Raw genomic sequence first — 17,922 nt, 5'->3', positions numbered from 1 at the left:
CAAAGTGATGCTCACGGTTGTGGAGCCCGTAGTTTAAGGCCCAGCCCACGAAGCAAATAACCCGCGTGAACATATGACGGCCATGGAGACACGAGTGAAGCCGACAAGCAGTGATGGTGGCTCCGGTGTCGTCAAGGTGGCAACCCCACGGGACGACGGGATCACTTACTGGGGAACGTGCCGGACCCAGTTCGAGACCGGATCTACATCAGAAGAGGGAGCCGAATACCCGATCATCGGACTACGTGGGCAGGAGTTGGAAGTACGACGCAGCCCCCAGCCATGTTCGACCTGCAAGGAGGTTGTGGGAGAAATCAACGGGTACAACAGTGTCCGCCAACCGAGAGCCAACTACCGAGTCCAGCTGCAGGAGAGGACTCAGTGCACAGATAGAATGCCGCCGGTATTGAACGCAAACAGAGCGACCAGCCGACGTGACTGTAGACAGGCCATACCAGTATGACACCAAGCGCAAGGCAGCTGACAGCTGCAGTAAACCCCGCAGCCCTGAGATCCGTCCAGGGAGGATGTTCGGCATGAAGCAGAACTAAGAGGCGGCTCAGACGATGCACCAAGAGAGGAAGGAAGCGATGGCAATGACACAGCTAGTGGAACTCCCCCTCGGAGACTGAGCACCAGTGGGGCCCAAACCGACAGCCAACAAAGGAGGGTCCTACCTGACCAGGACACTCGTCCCGGTACGAAGCTATGTGCTGGTAATACCATAGAGTTTAGCACGCCGAAACTCAACAGGGCCAAATCAGAGATGTGCGAGGCATCCCGTGCATCATACCGGTGGACTACGAAGGCGTGGGCCCTAACGGAACACAAAAGTGCGAATGAGGGGAAAGTCAGCAGAGCTTCGACTGTCACGCGAGGACCTGCGGATCATCACCGCCGGGAATGAGGACACTGTTGACCAGACCCAGCAGATCTCCTATAGGAAGGTGGCGCCGCCTGACCGAACTGTCCGGCTGTGAACTGTGGACCGCGACAGTGCCAAAGAGAGGACTCTGTAACTGAGTGAGTCTATCGTGCGAGTGATCAGAGAGATGAGGACATGGATGCAAGGATACCTAGATATGATTTAAGACCTAAGTAACGCTAGCTAGTGGCTTTACATCACACCGGCACAGATAGGTCTTATGGCGACGATGGGATAGGAAGGGCCTAGGAGTTGGAAGGAAGCAGCCGTGGCCTTAATTAAGGCACAGCCCCAGCATTTGCCTGGTGTGAAAATGGGAAACCACGGAAAACCATCTTCGGGGCTGCCGACAGTGGGATTCGAACCTACTATCTCCCGGATGCAAGCTAACAACCGCTCGCCCCTAACCGCATGGCCAACTCACCAGGTAGTTAAGTAATGTATGGGATAGATATTGAAGGTGTTAGGGAGGATAGCTGTTGTATGTATGCAATCCTACAGCTAACCAAAACCTTGTAAAACCTTCAATTATTATGTTTAATATATTTTAATTATCTTTTAATAAATGTTAAGTATGACTAACATATGCTTTCCCTGTAAATTCGTATTATGTCAAATTCCGTTGACTAACATATGATTTCCCAGTATTGTAAATTCATATAATCTCAAAACCTGTTCACTTGAACACTGTAGAAAACTCCATAATATTTGTACAATAGAAGTCCGCTTTAACGAGTATGGCATATAACGAGAACCCCATTAGAACAACACTTTTTGTCCACCCCTTCAAAATTCCTATATTAAACTGTGCATTATCCTTTGGTTACAACGAGAGCCCTATCACTGATGCATCTGTTATTACGAGCGATTAAGCATGAGCATTTTTTTTTCCATTACCAACATTTATGCACCCAGCGTTTGATCATCTTCGGTATCATTTCCTCGATATGTCCACTAGCAAACTCTCTCACCGACGATTGGCGATGTCTGAGTCAATTAGTAACACCCGTTGACAGCTATTCCGTAAAAAAAAAAAAAAAAAAAAAAAAAAAAAAAAAAAAAAAAAAAAAAAAAAAAAAGGAAAAGGAAAAAAAAAAAAAAGAAAGAGGAGAACATGTTTTGGTAATAAATGCATAAAAATCATGTGCGATAGCAGTTGTTACTCTTAAAAATAAAAGCTTAGTTTTAATGCTAAATACTGCAATTAAGTAAGTTAATATTATTTGCTTTATGTCCCGCTAACTACTTTTATGGTTTTCGGAGACGCTGAGGTGCCGGAATTCAGTCCCGCAGGAGTTCTTTAACGTACCAGTAAATCTACTGACACAAGGCTGGCTGGCGTATTTGTGTACCTTCAAATACCACCAGACTGAGCCAGGATCGAAACTGCCACTTTGGGGTCAGAAGGCCAGCGCCTCAATAGTCTGAGCCACACAGACCGGCCAATTAAGTAAGAATGGGATACACCTCAAGATATGGCAGGGTGCATCAATGATTTCAGAGGTTAGTTTTATATTTTCCCGCGTCTAGTTAAATTTCAGAAAGGCTATTATCATGTAAATTTATGGTTGTTATTTCTCTAGCAGTGCTTGATATATGTTTTCATAATACATATAGTATAGTTAAGTTAGGTTAGGCGATGCTGTTTGAATAAGAAAACTTTTGCCACAAAATGCATTTTCTCACTGTGTGCACTTGTGAGCTCTCTTGTCGACATTCAAGGTGATAGGCATAGATATCAAGGATAATTTAATAAAAAACCACCTATTCAATACTTTCCACGTTTGATGTGGTTATTATCTACATGATTTTATGTAGACTTATTTGGTCAGGTACATGTTTCACCCATTATTTTGGGCATCTTCAGCCTGTAAACAACCTTTAGGTCAAGGTTTGGGACCTTTTTAACCAATATAAACATACCTATATATACACTATATACAACATATACATTATATACAATATATACAAACATAAGTTAATACAGTTAAGTTTTTTGGTCCTAATCTATCTAATATGGAAAATGTCCAAAACTAAAATGGATCTTCTTTTCGGTGAAGAGGATTGCATATCAGGGTTTATGTGACCCCTGTAACATATTAAGTTCTTGACGTATCGTGTCTGGTGACAGGATGTGTCGTCAACAATAAGTGGAGATTTGAACTGATTGTAGGTTGGTCAAGATTTAAAATATAAATTTAAATGTGTTTTAACTTGGCAGTTCTATTCTGGTTAACTTAAAATGTTCAAAACTAAAAATAAAATGAAACGGATCTTCTTTTTTGAGAAGGGGTTGTATTAAAACTGGTGCTTGTTTGACCCACGATTTTCATTTTCATGTTCTTGACGTAACTAATATTTAAATGTGTTGTCATGCACAAGTGGAGATTTAAAAGCCGATTGTTGTAGGTAGACTGGTCAAAAACATTGTGAATGAAACTGTTAGCGTCTTGACTTTGGGTCTCATGTAACGTCAAGGAATTGACAAGAGTACAATATTTAGCTGTTTCATAGTTTTTGGCTGCTGCTTAATTGGGAAGAAACATCCTAGACACTTGATACAGTCTTGTGTGAAAATTGTTCCCGTTGATGTGTTGCTTGGTCTTTGGGAGGGATCTTAAGAATATCTGTAATGAAGTAGAAAAATAATTTTGAATTAAAAATTTTGAGCACGCGTTGTGATAAAATGTATTAAATTAACACCTCTTAACTGTAAAATGACTTACTTGTTCAGTTAATACTAGATGGACCTGTCTGTTCCGGCAGCGTCTGTCTTATCACCATTTCTACTCCTGGTGTTGTACTGGTGCGGTAATGGAGGCGCGGGGCATGGAGGGAGAGTGGGGGTAGGCTGGTCTATGGGCGTGTGTGCTGTTGCTGGAGGGGAGTTTCTAGAAGCAATATGGGCGGGTTTAACTTTTGGCATGATGGATGAAGCATTTGAGTGTGGAGATTTAAATAATTGAGGGATTTTGTTTTGATCTGAATTCACGATATTAATTAATCTAGGTGTTAATTCGTACAAAGGATTTTTAATTTCATTGACGTCGTTGAGATTTTTATTTTTATTGTAGGTTTGGTCTAAAAAGATGTGTAGGTTTTCCAGTTCATTCATTAATTTCCCTTTACCTATGCTTCTAATGATGGTAAGATCTTTCTCTATGGATGTAAAGTGATGGCCCGTTTCTCTCATATGTTGGCTCATCGCTGAGTACTTATTGTGTTTTTGAGCGTTATAATGTTCCAGATATCTCGTGTTAAAGCTGCGGCCAGTCTGTCCGATATAAGAAAAATCACATTGTGTACATGTTAGTTTATATATGCCGGACCTTGAATAATGGTTGCTATTGTGATTGACCTTGTTGTGGTTAAAAAATATGTTTCGATTAGTGTTAACTGTCCTGAAGGCTATATTGATATTGTGCTTCTTTAAAGTATTTGCGATCTGATGGACGGCTGGGTTGTTATATGTAAATGTGGCGAAACTAGTTTTTTTAGGTTTTTCTGGGATGAGGTTAGTGGACAATTTAATTTAGATTTTATTAATCAAACGGTTGACCATATCTGTTTTAAACCCGTTGAGTTGAGCAAGATTCCTTATGTACTTCAGTTCAATTTTTAAATTGTTGGGAGAAAGAGGAATTTTTAAAGCTCTATAAATTAAATTATAGAAAGAGGCTTGTTTTTGGGACTTGGGGTGTAGGGATGAATTCATAATAGTTAAGGGAGAGTGTGTAGGTTTCCTGTATATTCGAAAATCGATGGTATTATGTCCGCGTGTAATAGTTAAGTCCAAAAAATTTAATGAGTTCCTAACCTCATCCTCTTTAGTAAACTTAATATTGGGGTCAATTTTGTTTAGGGACTCCAAGATCTCGTCACTATTAGTGACATTTTTGTCGAAAATTATGAAGGTATCGTCTACAAATCTCAGCCATAAACATACGCCTTTTATTTGTGTTATAATTTTTGTGTGTTCTATTGTGTCCATATAAATGTCTGCTAAGATGCCAGAAAGAGGGTCGCCCATCGCTAAGCCTTTTTGTTGGTAAAACTTTCCATTGAAAGAGAAAAAGTTGTTGCTTAAGACAAAATTTAACACCTTCATGAATTCTTCAATTTCCATCTTACTAAGGCCGCTGTGTTTATTGATATTATCACTGATAATTCTTACAGTTTCTTTGGTAGGGATGTTTGGGTACATATTTACGACGTCATAGGAGCACATTGAGTGATTGGGGCGCAGCTTAAACTTGTTTAAAATTTCACAAAAAGTGAATGAATTTTTTAAAGGGTGTTTATTATTGAATACGTAATGTTTTTTTTAGAAAGCCGTGAATGAATTTTGATACTTTATAGGTGGGGCTGTTTCTACAGTTTATGATAGGGCGTATTGGAATGTCCTTCTTATGAATCTTTGGTAAGGCTCTGGCTGTCGGAATACTAGGGTTCATGTTAAAAAGTTTTTGTTGTTCTTGTTCATTGAAAAGAAAGTTAGAACTTCTTATTAGAGTTTTTAGATTTTGCTGAATTCTCGTGGTTGGATCTTTGTTGACTATTGTGTATATTTTGTCCTTAAAAAAGTCTTCTGTTTTTTGAATGTATGTGTTTTGATCTAGGAGAACTGTGGATCCTCCTTTGTCCGCTTTTGTGACAATAATGTTGTTGTCGTCTATTTTCTTTTTTACGTTCTGGATCAATTTTTTGTGGTCGAAATTTGAATATGCGTTTATTTCTTCCGCTAGTTTTGGTAGTTTCTTTTTTACCTCAAATCTGGTATCATTTTGTGTTTCTAAAGGGAGTTTAGAAATGTTAGCCTCGATCTCAGCTACTGTGTTGATAATATCCGTTTCTTTTTTCTTGCTAGGCCAGTTATGTTTTAAGCCTTTATTCAAGATCCCCATTTCTTCTTCAGAGAACTGTACGTCTGTCAAATTAACTACTGTGGGTGTATTGTTCTGTGAGGGAGCCACTTTTTGCGTGTCTGAACTACGTTTTGGTAATCGTGATTGGGATGCTTTTAATTGAGATAGTTTCTTGTCGAGAGTAACTTGCTTCCTATCCAATAAAGCGATCAGTTTATTGTCCACATGTAGTTGGAAAGAGTTCCATTCTAACGGATGTAAAGCCTGAGCTAACGCTAAATGAACTCTATATAACTGCAGATTTAAAAGCGACCTCTTTTTATATGACGCTTTAATTTCATTTCTTAACCAAATGTCGTTGACCTTGTTTTGAACTCTAATCAAACTTTGGTTAGATAAGTTTTTTTGCTGTGTAGGTTTCAAAAATTTTGGGATCAATTTTAGTTCTAGACACTGTTTTAGAAAGGCTATGTCTTTAGTTAGTTTACAAATCTTGACCTTAAGGTTGAAGTACCTATTTAAACGGTATTTTGCCTGGTTGGCTACCAAATTACAAGTAACAACTCTCATTATTGTTCCGTATTGAAGATGACGTTAGGCATAGATATCAAGGATAATTTAATAAAAAACCACCTATTCAATACTTTCCACATTTAATGTGGTTATTATCTACATGATTTTATGTAGACTTATTTGGTCAGGTACATGTTTCACCCATTATTTTGGGCATCTTCAGCCTGTAAACAACCTTTAGGTCAAGGTTTGGGACCTTTTTAACCAATATAAACATACCTATATATACACTATATACAACATATACATTATATACAATATATACAAACATAAGTTAATACAGTTAAGTTTTTTGGTCCTAATCTATCTAATATGGAAAATGTCCAAAACTAAAATGGACATGTTAGTTTATATATGCCGGACCTTGAATAATGGTTGCTATTGTGATTGACCTTGTTGTGGTTAAAAAATATGTTTCGATTAGTGTTAACTGTCCTGAAGGCTATATTGATATTGTGCTTCTTTAAAGTATTTGCGATCTGATGGACGGCTGGGCTGTTATATGTAAATGTGGCGAAACTAGTTTTTTTAGGTTTTTCTGGGATGAGGTTAGTGGACAATTTAATTTTGATTTTATTAATCAAACGGTTGACCATATCTATTTTAAACCCGTTGACTTGAGCAAGATTCCTTATGTACTTCAGTTCAACAGCAACAGCACACACGCCCATAGACCAGCCTACCCCCACTCTCCCTCCATGCCCCGCCCCTCCATTACCGCACCAGTACAACACCAGGAGTAGAAATGGTGATAAGACAGGCGCTGCCGGAACAGACAGGTCCATCTAGTATTAACTGAACAAGTAAGTCATTTTACAGTTAAGAGGTGTTAATTTAATACATTTTATCACAACGCGTGCTCAAAATTTTTAATTCAAAATTATTTTTCTACTTCATTACAGATATTCTTAAGATCCCTCCCAAAGACCAAGCAACACATCAACGGGAACAATTTTCACACAAGACTGTATCAAGTGTCTAGGATGTTTCTTCCCAATTAAGCAGCAGCCAAAAACTATGAAACAGCTAAATATTGTACTCTTGTCAATTCCTTGACGTTACATGAGACCCAAAGTCAAGACGCTAACAGTTTCATTCACAACGTTTTTGACCAGTCTACCTACAACAATCGGCTTTTAAATCTCCACTTGTGCATGACAACACATTTAAATATTAGTTACGTCAAGAACATGAAAATGAAAATCGTGGGTCAAACAAGCACCAGTTTTAATACAACCCCTTCTCAAAAAAGAAGATCCGTTTCATTTTATTTTTAGTTTTGAACATTTTAAGTTAACCAGAATAGAACTGCCAAGTTAAAACACATTTAAATTTATATTTTAAATCTTGACCAACCTACAATCAGTTCAAATCTCCACTTATTGTTGACGACACATCCTGTCACCAGACACGATACGTCAAGAACTTAATATGTTACAGGGGTCACATAAACCCTGATATGCAATCCTCTTCACCGAAAAGAAGATCCATTTTAGTTTTGGACATTTTCCATATTAGATAGATTAGGACCAAAAAACTTAACTGTATTAACTTATGTTTGTATATATTGTATATAATGTATATGTTGTATATAGTGTATATATAGGTATGTTTATATTGGTTAAAAAGGTCCCAAACCTTGACCTAAAGGTTGTTTACAGGCTGAAGATGCCCAAAATAATGGGTGAAACATGTACCTGACCAAATAAGTCTACATAAAATCATGTAGATAATAACCACATTAAACGTGGAAAGTATTGAATAGGTGGTTTTTTATTAAATTATCCTTGATATCTATGCCTAACGTCATCTTCAATATGGAACAATAATGAGAGTTGTTACTTGTAATTCAAGGTGATGTTGGAGTCGATTAGTAATACCCGTCAACTGCTGTCCCGTAAAGAAAATCAGAAATTAAAGAGAACATGTTTCCGTAATAAATACGCAAATAACGTGGTCGATAGTTGTTAACTCATTAGAAATAAAGGCTAAGTAAACGATCGCTTAATTTTAATACTCTACACTGAAATTAAGAAAGAATGTGATACGATACACCTCAAGATATGGCAGTGCCCATCACCGATTTCTGAGGTTAGATTATATTTTCTCGCATCTGGTTAAATTTTGGCAAGGCTATTCCCATCTAAATTTATAGCGAGAAGGTTATCGCTTTTCTACTTGCACTTGATATACGTTTTCATGGTACATACATGGTTAAGTTAGGTTAAGTGATGCTGTTTGAATAAGAAAACTGAAGCGTTTGCTGCAAAATGCGACCTTCGATATCATTTTCTTGCTATGTGCACTTGCCAGCTCTCTCATGGACATTCGAAGGCGATGTCAGAGTAGATTAGTAATACCCGTCAAATACTGCTCCCTAAAGAAAATTAGAAATGAAAGAAGAACATATTTTCGTAACAAATACATAAATAACATGGTCGATAGCAGTTGTTAACTCGTTAGAAATAAAAGTAAACGATTGCTTAATTTTAATACCCTACATCGAAATTAAGTAAGAATGTGATACACCTCAAAATATGGCAGAATGCATCACTGATTTCAGAGGTTAGTTTATATTTTCTCGCGTCTGGTTAAATTTCAGAGAGGCAATTCCCATGTAAATTTATAGTGAAAATGTTATCATTTCTCTAGTGGCGCTTGGAATATGTTTTTATGATACATATAGTGCCGTTAAGTTAGGTTAGGTGATGCTGTTTGAATAAGAAAACTGAAAGATTTGCCACAAAATGCGATCGGTAATCTTCGGTATCGTATTGTTTTCTTGCTATATACACTAGTGAGATCTCTCCTCGACATTCAAAGGAAAATGAAGGAGGATAACACATTTTTGTAATAAATGCATAAATAAAGTGGCCGATAACAGTAGTTAGCTCGTTGGAAATAAAGGCTGAAGTGAACGATTGCTTAATTAAGTAAGAATGGGATACACCTCATGATATGGCAGAATACTTAAAAGGGTCCACCTTTTCAATACAAATAAATGTTATAGTTTATTTACAACATATATTTACACTTGGAACTAGTTTCGACGCTGTTTGGCGTCATCTTCAGCCAAAATGTGGGAAATAGGCTAGCATGTAGACATTTATATTACAAGGTGTTACATTAGTGTGATTAAATGAGAGAACATGAAGACGCGAAGTACAATGTCAGTTTCAAAGTTGTCATGAAGTGTGAGTCAAAATTGTATAAACATGAGATAACATAATCACTTCAACAATAAAACATATAAACTGTAACAAAACCATGCAGAAGTACGAGATGATTGGCATTGGAGATTTAAATTATTTCAGACACTCTTCCATTGAAAGATTATGAAAAATAACAAACTAGCAAACTGTAGTGTGGATATCATCTGCCAAAAAGCAAGTTTCAGACAAACTGATTGCCGTTTCACACCGATTTTAATGTGTACAGGTTTTTCCCGACTTTAACAAAAAATCAGATATAACGACAGTCTGTTATAGCAAGTAAATTTTTTACCGTTATGAATTCTCATTATAACGGACTTCTACTGTATGTTGGATTTGTTCCACTATCATTCTAACACAATTGGAGGTCTCTGGAAGCTTACCGTGATTACCCAGATACACGTGGAAGCTTTACGAATTACGTAGATTTCTTCATCTATGGGTACTATATCGTAATCGAATGTTCAAGGTGATTCTACACTGAAGTATTCCAATCACCTGACCGGTCGTTCAACTGTTCCCTGTATCTTTGGGTGTGTCCATTTATAGTTTTGCAAGAATATTTCCAGAAGTTAGAGATTTTAAGACAATTTGTCGAACTGTATATACATATATTGAGCTTGGCCGAGAGAGAGTGAGACTTGCCTTGCGATGATGATCAGTGTGAGGACTTGTTGATATCCGTGCTTGTCAGAATCAAATGTAAATTGCTTCAGTATGTTTCTCTTAATAGTGTTGCAGTGTTGTGTATAACTGTGTATCATTGTATAGTCATTAAGCGAACAGCGTTATGCTGTTGCTGATAATAAATAAATAAATAAATAAATAAATAAATAAATAAATAAATAAATAAATAATAAATTCTGTGTTGTAAAGGAATAGACTCAGTGAAAATAAAGTGGTTTTACAAACAAGAAGTGAATGTATCTCGTGTGATATTTATGTACATAAATAAAATCACATTGAGAACGCAACCTAAACCACGTTATATATTATTACAAGGCCATATCAGTCAATCATCCAAACCTCTGCCCTTGCAACTTCTCATAAGCTGCTATCCCCCTTTCCATGAACCATTCGTTAGTCTGGTCTCTTGACAGACACCCATCCAATATGGTTGCAACTACGGTTCGGCTAGCTGCTTCACTGGAATGTACCAGCCACCCCACCATAGCAAGGTCGCACGGTTCACAGGGAAGAGGGCAAGTTAACATTACCAAATTTGAAAGAAACACAAATTTAAATTTTAAAGAAATTATCTAATCCTTTTGTTTTATAAGAGAGCCTCACTTGAGCAGCAATGTCATACTATCTTCTCGGAACTACAGTGTCAGTCGTGTAGCTTCCACTTGCTGCTAGACGTAATGCAATGTCACGTCTAGCACTGCCAAACACTCGGTGTAGTTCATCACTGATACAGTCTTCTGTATCGCCCCAGCTACGTCTAACTGTAGTACATCCATTTTCCTTTTCTGATTCTCTAACCTACCACTAAGATTCAAACTTCTAACATTCCACACCGACTTGCAAAACGTCTGTACTCGCCTTCCTCATGATTGATCACTCTTCCCCACACAGTGATCCGAATAGGGGACTATTTTACCTCTGGAATATTTTACCTGAGAGGAAGCCATATCACTCATCATTTCAATTCAATGACTGGAACATCATTGTCAGTGTCAGTCGTGTAGCTTCCACTTGCTGCTAGACGTAATGCAATGTCACGTCTAGCACTGCCAAACACTCGGTGTAGTTCATCACTGATACAGTCTTCTGTATCGCCCCAGCTACGTCTAACTGTAGTACATCCATTTTCCTTTTCTGATTCTCTTTCCATCACTGTTCATCACGAGTTTTGCCAAGAGGGCACCAACTTCATTCTTTATGTATGTACACCCCAACTAGAAATGTACAAGAGGGACAGTTTTACATGGAAAATTAAAATAAACTTCTAAAAGCAACATGTATGTGCAAGAAGTGTACTTGAGAGAAATGTATAAGCGGTGTTTAACTATAATTGGTAAAAAGTTAAAATTTACTAAGAACAACGCAAATTACACAGAATCTTCGAACTTGTCTACTTTATTATTTTAAATGGTTATTTGAAGTTTCTTAACACGGATTGAAAACGAACATGGGGAAGTTAAATATTTAATTAAATGTCCATTGTAAATTACATACAATATAGACAGGATAACACACACTGAGCACAGCGACCGTGCATGTTAACACATGGATGACGGGCCCCGAGAAAGCTCGCAGTACGCTCGCCAGCGGTAGGTGACGGGCTTTGAGAAATCTTGGTTTTATTCATGACATTGTTTTCGGTCTTCCTGAGACATCTCTTGACCATATCTTGAACTATTTTGGACGCACACATTGAGTAGAATAAATCATAGATGTATATCTGCCACTTTTCTTTTATTCACGGCCTCTTTTATTCTTCGATTTAGTTTCAAAATGTCGACTTTCTTTCTGCCGGTTCAGTCTATGAAGTAACGGAGAGGGGGTCTATCTCTCTCGTGGTACCCCATCTCCTCCGCGGCAAACCCGGCTGACGTTCCCTCCAGGCAAGTGCTTCAATTTCTCCACACGCACCCGGACTTATTACAAAAGCCGGGGCGTCCCTGGAGGGAGCGTCAGTCTGAAGCAGTTCGTGGAGGCTCGTGATGGCCTTATATAACCGATCGGCTTGTCACGTGTAAGAGGGGGAGACAGTACTGGCGCAGCCGTGCTGAGACGTGAGGCGTCGATTCACAATTAGAATACAAGAAGGTTCAACCTATTCAATACAAAATGTGTTGTACAAGGTGTTCACAACATATTATTTATTATTACTAGTACCGGTTTCGATGTTTGATGGCGTCATCATCAGCTAGAAATCGCAAAGTGGGCATAGTACATGTCATAAAAGTTGTATAGATAATACATACGTTGCAAAATACAAATGATAGGCTGTTTTCTCATTAAAAGCTAGAAGAATGATCTGTAAAATATGGTGATATAGTATAACACATAAAGGCATTATAGTCTAATGAGGCAAGTGAGTATTATACAATAAAATTGGTATGATGAATGAGAATAAAAGTCTTCATATGATAATAAAACGATGCAATAAAATTGTCCACTCTTCTATTGTTGTTCAATGGAGACATATATAAGTCCAGGTCCAGTGTTGTATATGGTTGGCAAGACCATCAAATATTTGTCTAAGGCCGGGACACCTGACGTTGAGAGGTTGAATAAGGTTGATTTATAAGGTTGTCTCAGCTCAACGTGGGTGGTGACGCTTAAAAGGAAGAAAAAACTAAGTTAATGAAATGGATATCTAAAAATGGGATCGCGGCCGAATATGATAGGATATGAGACTCACCTTGTTTAGCGTGCTGGTTGTATGTTGTGAGAAGAGTTGTGGACGAGTGAAATGGGTGTGAGTAAGTTGAGTGAGTGTGAAGGTAGGGTGGGAGGAGCGGGAAGAGGAGGGGGGAGGGGGAGAAGGAGAGAGGAATGGAATGAAATGGAAGGGAAGAAGGGATGGCGGAGTTCCAGGCGGGTCGGGGGGGGGGGGGGGGGGAGTGGCGGTGGTGTGGGACATAGAAGAGTGTTTTGGAGAGCATAAAAGATCAATTTCCTCTCTGTGATTTTGATACCTCTAAAGACTTCGATTAGAAAGTCGAAAAGGATATTAGGTTTTTCTGAAATTTCATTAAGGTTTAGATTAGGATTGTAAAATTTATCTAAGTGAATAAAGTTTTCTGTAACATCGAGTAAAGGGCCTTTGTTTATGTTTTTGAGAATTTCTAGGTCTTGTTCTATGGTAGTGAAATTATGCTTTGAGTCATGTATGTGTTGGCCTAATGCAGAAAACCTATTATACTTAATGGCATTAACGTGTTCTAAGTATTTAACTTTGAAGCTTCTCCCGGTCTGTCCACTCACTCACTCAACTTACTCACACCCATTTCACTCGTCCACAACTCTTCTCACAACATACAACCAGCACGCTAAACAAGGCGAGTCTCATATCCTATCATATTCGGCCGCGATCCCATTTTTAGATATCCATTTCATTAACTTAGTTTTTTCTTCCTTTTAAGCTTCACCACCCACGTTGAGCTGAGACAACCTTATAAATCAACCTTATTCAACCTCTCAACGTCAGGTGTCCCGGCCTTAGACAAATATTTGATGGTCTTGCCAACCACATACAACACTGGACCTGGACTTATATATGTCTCCATTGAACAACAATAGAAGAGTGGACAATTTTATTGCATCGTTTTGTTATCATATGAAGACTTTTATTCTCATTCATCATACCAATTTTATTGTATAATACTCACTTGCCTCATTAGACTATAACGCCTTTATGTGTTATATTATATCACCATATTTTACACATCATTCTTCTAGTTTTTAATGAGAAAACAGCCTATCATTTGTATTTTGCAACATATGTATTATCTATACAACTTTTATGACATGTACTATGCCCACTTCGTGATTTCTAGCTGATGATGACACCATCAAGCGTCGAAACCGGTACTAGTAATAATAAATAATATGTTGTGAACACCTTGTACAACACATTTTGTATTGAATAGGTTGAACCTCCTTGAATTATAATTGTGAATCTCAGTTCAATATGGGAAAATGAAGTTCTTAACTTACAGTGAGGCGTCGAGTCGTGGGCTCCCTGAGGGGCGATCCCATCGTACTGATTTTATTGAAAATTTAAATACATAGATCAGCGACACACTTTATACATAAAAAGAACCCAAAAGGCAAAGGAAAATACAAAGAAAGTAATACATATAGCTAGGCAGGCTGCTTCCGTTAAGGTACCCTGCGTTGTCCGGCTGTCTTCCAGGGACTGCGTCGTGAGGGTGGTGTGAGGCATGCTGTTTTGAGTCGTCTGCGTCGTGGAGGGATATGGAGAACTATCCTGTTGTCCTGTGCCATGGGTGCTGGTAGTGGACTCCTCCGGGCAAGGGGAAGTCTGCCCGGTGGGGGAGTCACCGTCGCCGCATCTATGGTTGAAGAGCTACTGGCGCTGTGGCTGCTCCCCTTCCTCTTCCGGCCTGTCCGCCGCGACCCCTCCCCCTGGTTGCTGGGGTGCGACTGACCGGCGCCCGCGGTTGAGGTTGAAACTGGAAGCCCTGGGGCAACTCGGCGATCTCGTCGCCGGTTGCCTGGTCGAGCTGGATCGCTGCACTCCAACCTCTGGACAGGGCGATGTAAAGCAGATTCACCTGGTTGAATGCATATTTTCTTTGAGCATGGTCCAGCGAATGCCACGCCAACAGAAGCCATAGGGTTGTGGTCGCGTCGTGGTGGTCCCATCCAGCTGGGATACTGGGTAGCAGCGCTTCCAAGGCGGTGACGATCTGGAACACTCTGTAGTCGGGGGGCACTTCCAGTCCCTTCGGGTAGTTGTGTGGGCGGAGGGAGCGAAAATTGGGATCCACCGCTTCGGAGCCTCCGCCCCCATCGTCCGATGCGTGGTCCTCGGCTAAAAAATGCTTTGCGAGGGCCTGCATGCTCACTGCCAACTGGTTTACCACAGCTGATAGTTTTTGTAAGATTGGCGGATGGTCTAGTTGCTGTTGTACAGGTTGATTGTGTGGTGGCTGCTGAGGCTGTTGCTGCGGTTGTTGTGGCTGGTCTGCACTGTATAACAAGAGGAGTGACTGTCAGTTGGTTCGGTGATCCACGGGAGGTGTCTGTTGCACTTCTGGTACGTTCCTTGGACTTCTGTGGTTTTCTGATCACCTTGTAGGATAATGTCGTCTGGCGTGAGGTATGACCGGATGACATCATCCGATGAACCGTGCTGGGTTTGTGCGTGGGGTTGCCTGACGATCCGCACAATTAGTTGACTTGGCCTCCCGTCCCAGCTTGAAGTGCAGAATACGGTGTTAGCTGACGACGATATTTTAGAAGAATTATATGCCGATGATCGTTCAAATGGAAATAGTCTAATGAATTAGTGGAAACCGAATGTGAGAGTGATAGTGGAAGTGATATTCAAGCCTCTACAGGCCGTAATTTACCTAGTGTACTTATTTATTCAAGTGATTCTGACTACGACAATGATGTAAACATTAATGATGTGTTAGGAATTGACGCTGAAGATGGTTTTGTAGAGGCAGATCCACTACTACTAGGGGCATTGGAGAGTACCCATACCAACTTTAAAGATAAAATATTGTCTGGTTTAATATTTATGTACATTTTTATAATCAAGTGCACCCTAGTATGCTTAGTAAAAAAATGTCCGGTCCACAGGGTATGTGACAAGCTCAAGCATCCGGTCAGCAATGTGTTAACATGCTACGGCTACGGAGCCAACCTCTACTTTCGGGAGACTCGTAGGGTCAAGCCCCATCGTGGGCTGTCTTGAGAATGGTTTTCTGTGGTTTCCCCATTTTCACTTCCAGGAAAATCCCAGGACAGTTTCTAATCATAGGCCACAGGCGATTACTTCCACCTCCTTTCCCAATTTCATTCACCATAATACATTTCATCTTCATTAGGCCCTCAACTGAGGTTGGCATTAGGAAGGGCATCTAGCCATGAAAACATGCCACATAAATTTATCTCACCTCATGCCCGACCCTGTATCAAGAAACAGGACTAAGGGGTAGACATACAATGACAGTTTGATACACCTCAGGAAAGTCAAACTGCAGTTCAGGATCCCAGGAAGCATTATCATCACTGTACTTCATATTGTCCTGAACATGAAGTGTGCAAGAGTAATAAGCACAGGAATTCTTGTAGTAGTGATGGACAAATCTCTTGTATCCAAATAAAGTAATATCTAAATGATAATTTTACCTCTAATCACATTTCCTTTGCTACTAGAAGTCGGGTAATTGGCACTGGCCATCACAACTCCCACGGCAAAAACATCATCTCTCCATTTCAACTGAACTTCATGGAGTTTCAAATGACAGCATGCCTAGAAAGAGAGAGAGAGAGAGAGAGAGAGAGAAATGAATCTCTAGAACACAGAGATAATCAGTATACAGACTAACATCTTGTTATTTAGTTAATTGAAGTATATAAATATTGGCACTTCCATTTAGAGCAAAATACTAAACCTGAAATCATGGAAATTGTGCTTGTTGTTAGGTGGATAAATAGACATTTTGAAGGAACCCAGCCAAATTGTGGCATCTGAAATTAAGTGGAATTTTAGATCTGATTTGTTTTAATTACAAAACTTGATATTCAAATGCCTTGTACAATAATTAAACATCTAGTCCTTAAGCTGGTAGAATGAGAAATATCATTCAACTGAACTCAAGGGTTAACTTCTCAGAAAACCAATATTTTGAAATTTAACAGGTATGGAGGTGACTTGGTTGAACAGAGTAGTGATGAGTGATCCATATTTTGGATTTTGAAGCCACTACTCAACTTCAGACTTACTGCTGGAGTAGCTGTTGATTTCACGACTAAAGCCATGGGATCTAAGTTAATGTGGTTACATTTGTAAAAAGAGAAATGTGAAATTTTGCCGATGACAAGAAATATATGCACATAATAAGTCATATTTTGCACAAATATATAACTTGAGCCATTCTTGATATTTCTTATGACTGTACTTGATTTACTCATGATCGAGCCATTTGATAGATTTTGAGTTCCGAGATAACAGACTTCATGGTTTACTGGTGATGAGAGGCCAGGGGAAAACTATGTGAAGCAGACATTATGCTAACTGGCCTCCTTGAGGAACCAGATTAAATATTCCAGAAAAGTCTTTTCCATTCAAAGGAGGAAAATAAAATTTGACAATCTTCCATTGAATTACTTAGCATTATTTTCGTGTTATTTTTATACATTTCTGTTTCATGCTGAAACAGCTTAAAAAGTCACCTCCTTGACTGAGTGGTCAGCAAACTGGCCTTTGGTTCAGACGGCCACAGGTTCGATTCCCAGCTGGGTCGGGAATTTTAACTTAATTCCTCTAGACTGGGTGCTGGGCATTTGTGTTTGTCTTCATACATATATTTACTTACATACAAAACATCAAAATACAAACCACCACAGAAACATTCAATAGTGAATACAACCCTCCACATAACATTTAAGGCATCCGGTGGCAAAAATGGGCTAAATCTATACAAAATGTCAACCACAGGTCATTGGGAAAAGGCCAAGAAGAAGATGATTCTGAAGCAGTTCTAACATTTGATATTCTTAATGGGATTCTGACATGTTCATTCTAATAAGCAATTTAGTTTTTTAAGTAACTGTCAGTAATGACATCACATGCATCTACCTTGGCAGTAGTGCCAACATCTGGTGATTTTCTCTGCATAAACCAAAGGTTTCC

The 17,922-nt window shown here is 39.1% G+C and overlaps 1 protein-coding gene across 2 annotated transcripts in view; it reads right to left on the bottom strand.

Annotated features, from left to right (window-relative positions):
- The window catches only part of Gart (trifunctional purine biosynthetic protein adenosine-3 Gart), a 529,244-nt gene that overhangs the window by 266,549 nt on the left and 244,773 nt on the right, over nucleotides 1–17,922 (bottom strand). For both annotated transcript variants that reach the window (XM_067141687.2, XM_067141686.2), the window contains exon 8: nucleotides 16,416–16,539. In XM_067141687.2, coding sequence (XP_066997788.2) covers nucleotides 16,416–16,539 — 124 coding nt within the window. The remainder of the gene's footprint in view (nucleotides 1–16,415; nucleotides 16,540–17,922) is intronic.

This window comes from Anabrus simplex, chromosome 2 (genome assembly GCF_040414725.1).
Source record: "Anabrus simplex isolate iqAnaSimp1 chromosome 2, ASM4041472v1, whole genome shotgun sequence".
NCBI lineage: Eukaryota > Metazoa > Arthropoda > Insecta > Orthoptera > Tettigoniidae > Anabrus > Anabrus simplex.
Note: the sequence above shows the minus strand (reverse complement) of the source record. Positions and strands in the feature narration are given on the sequence as shown.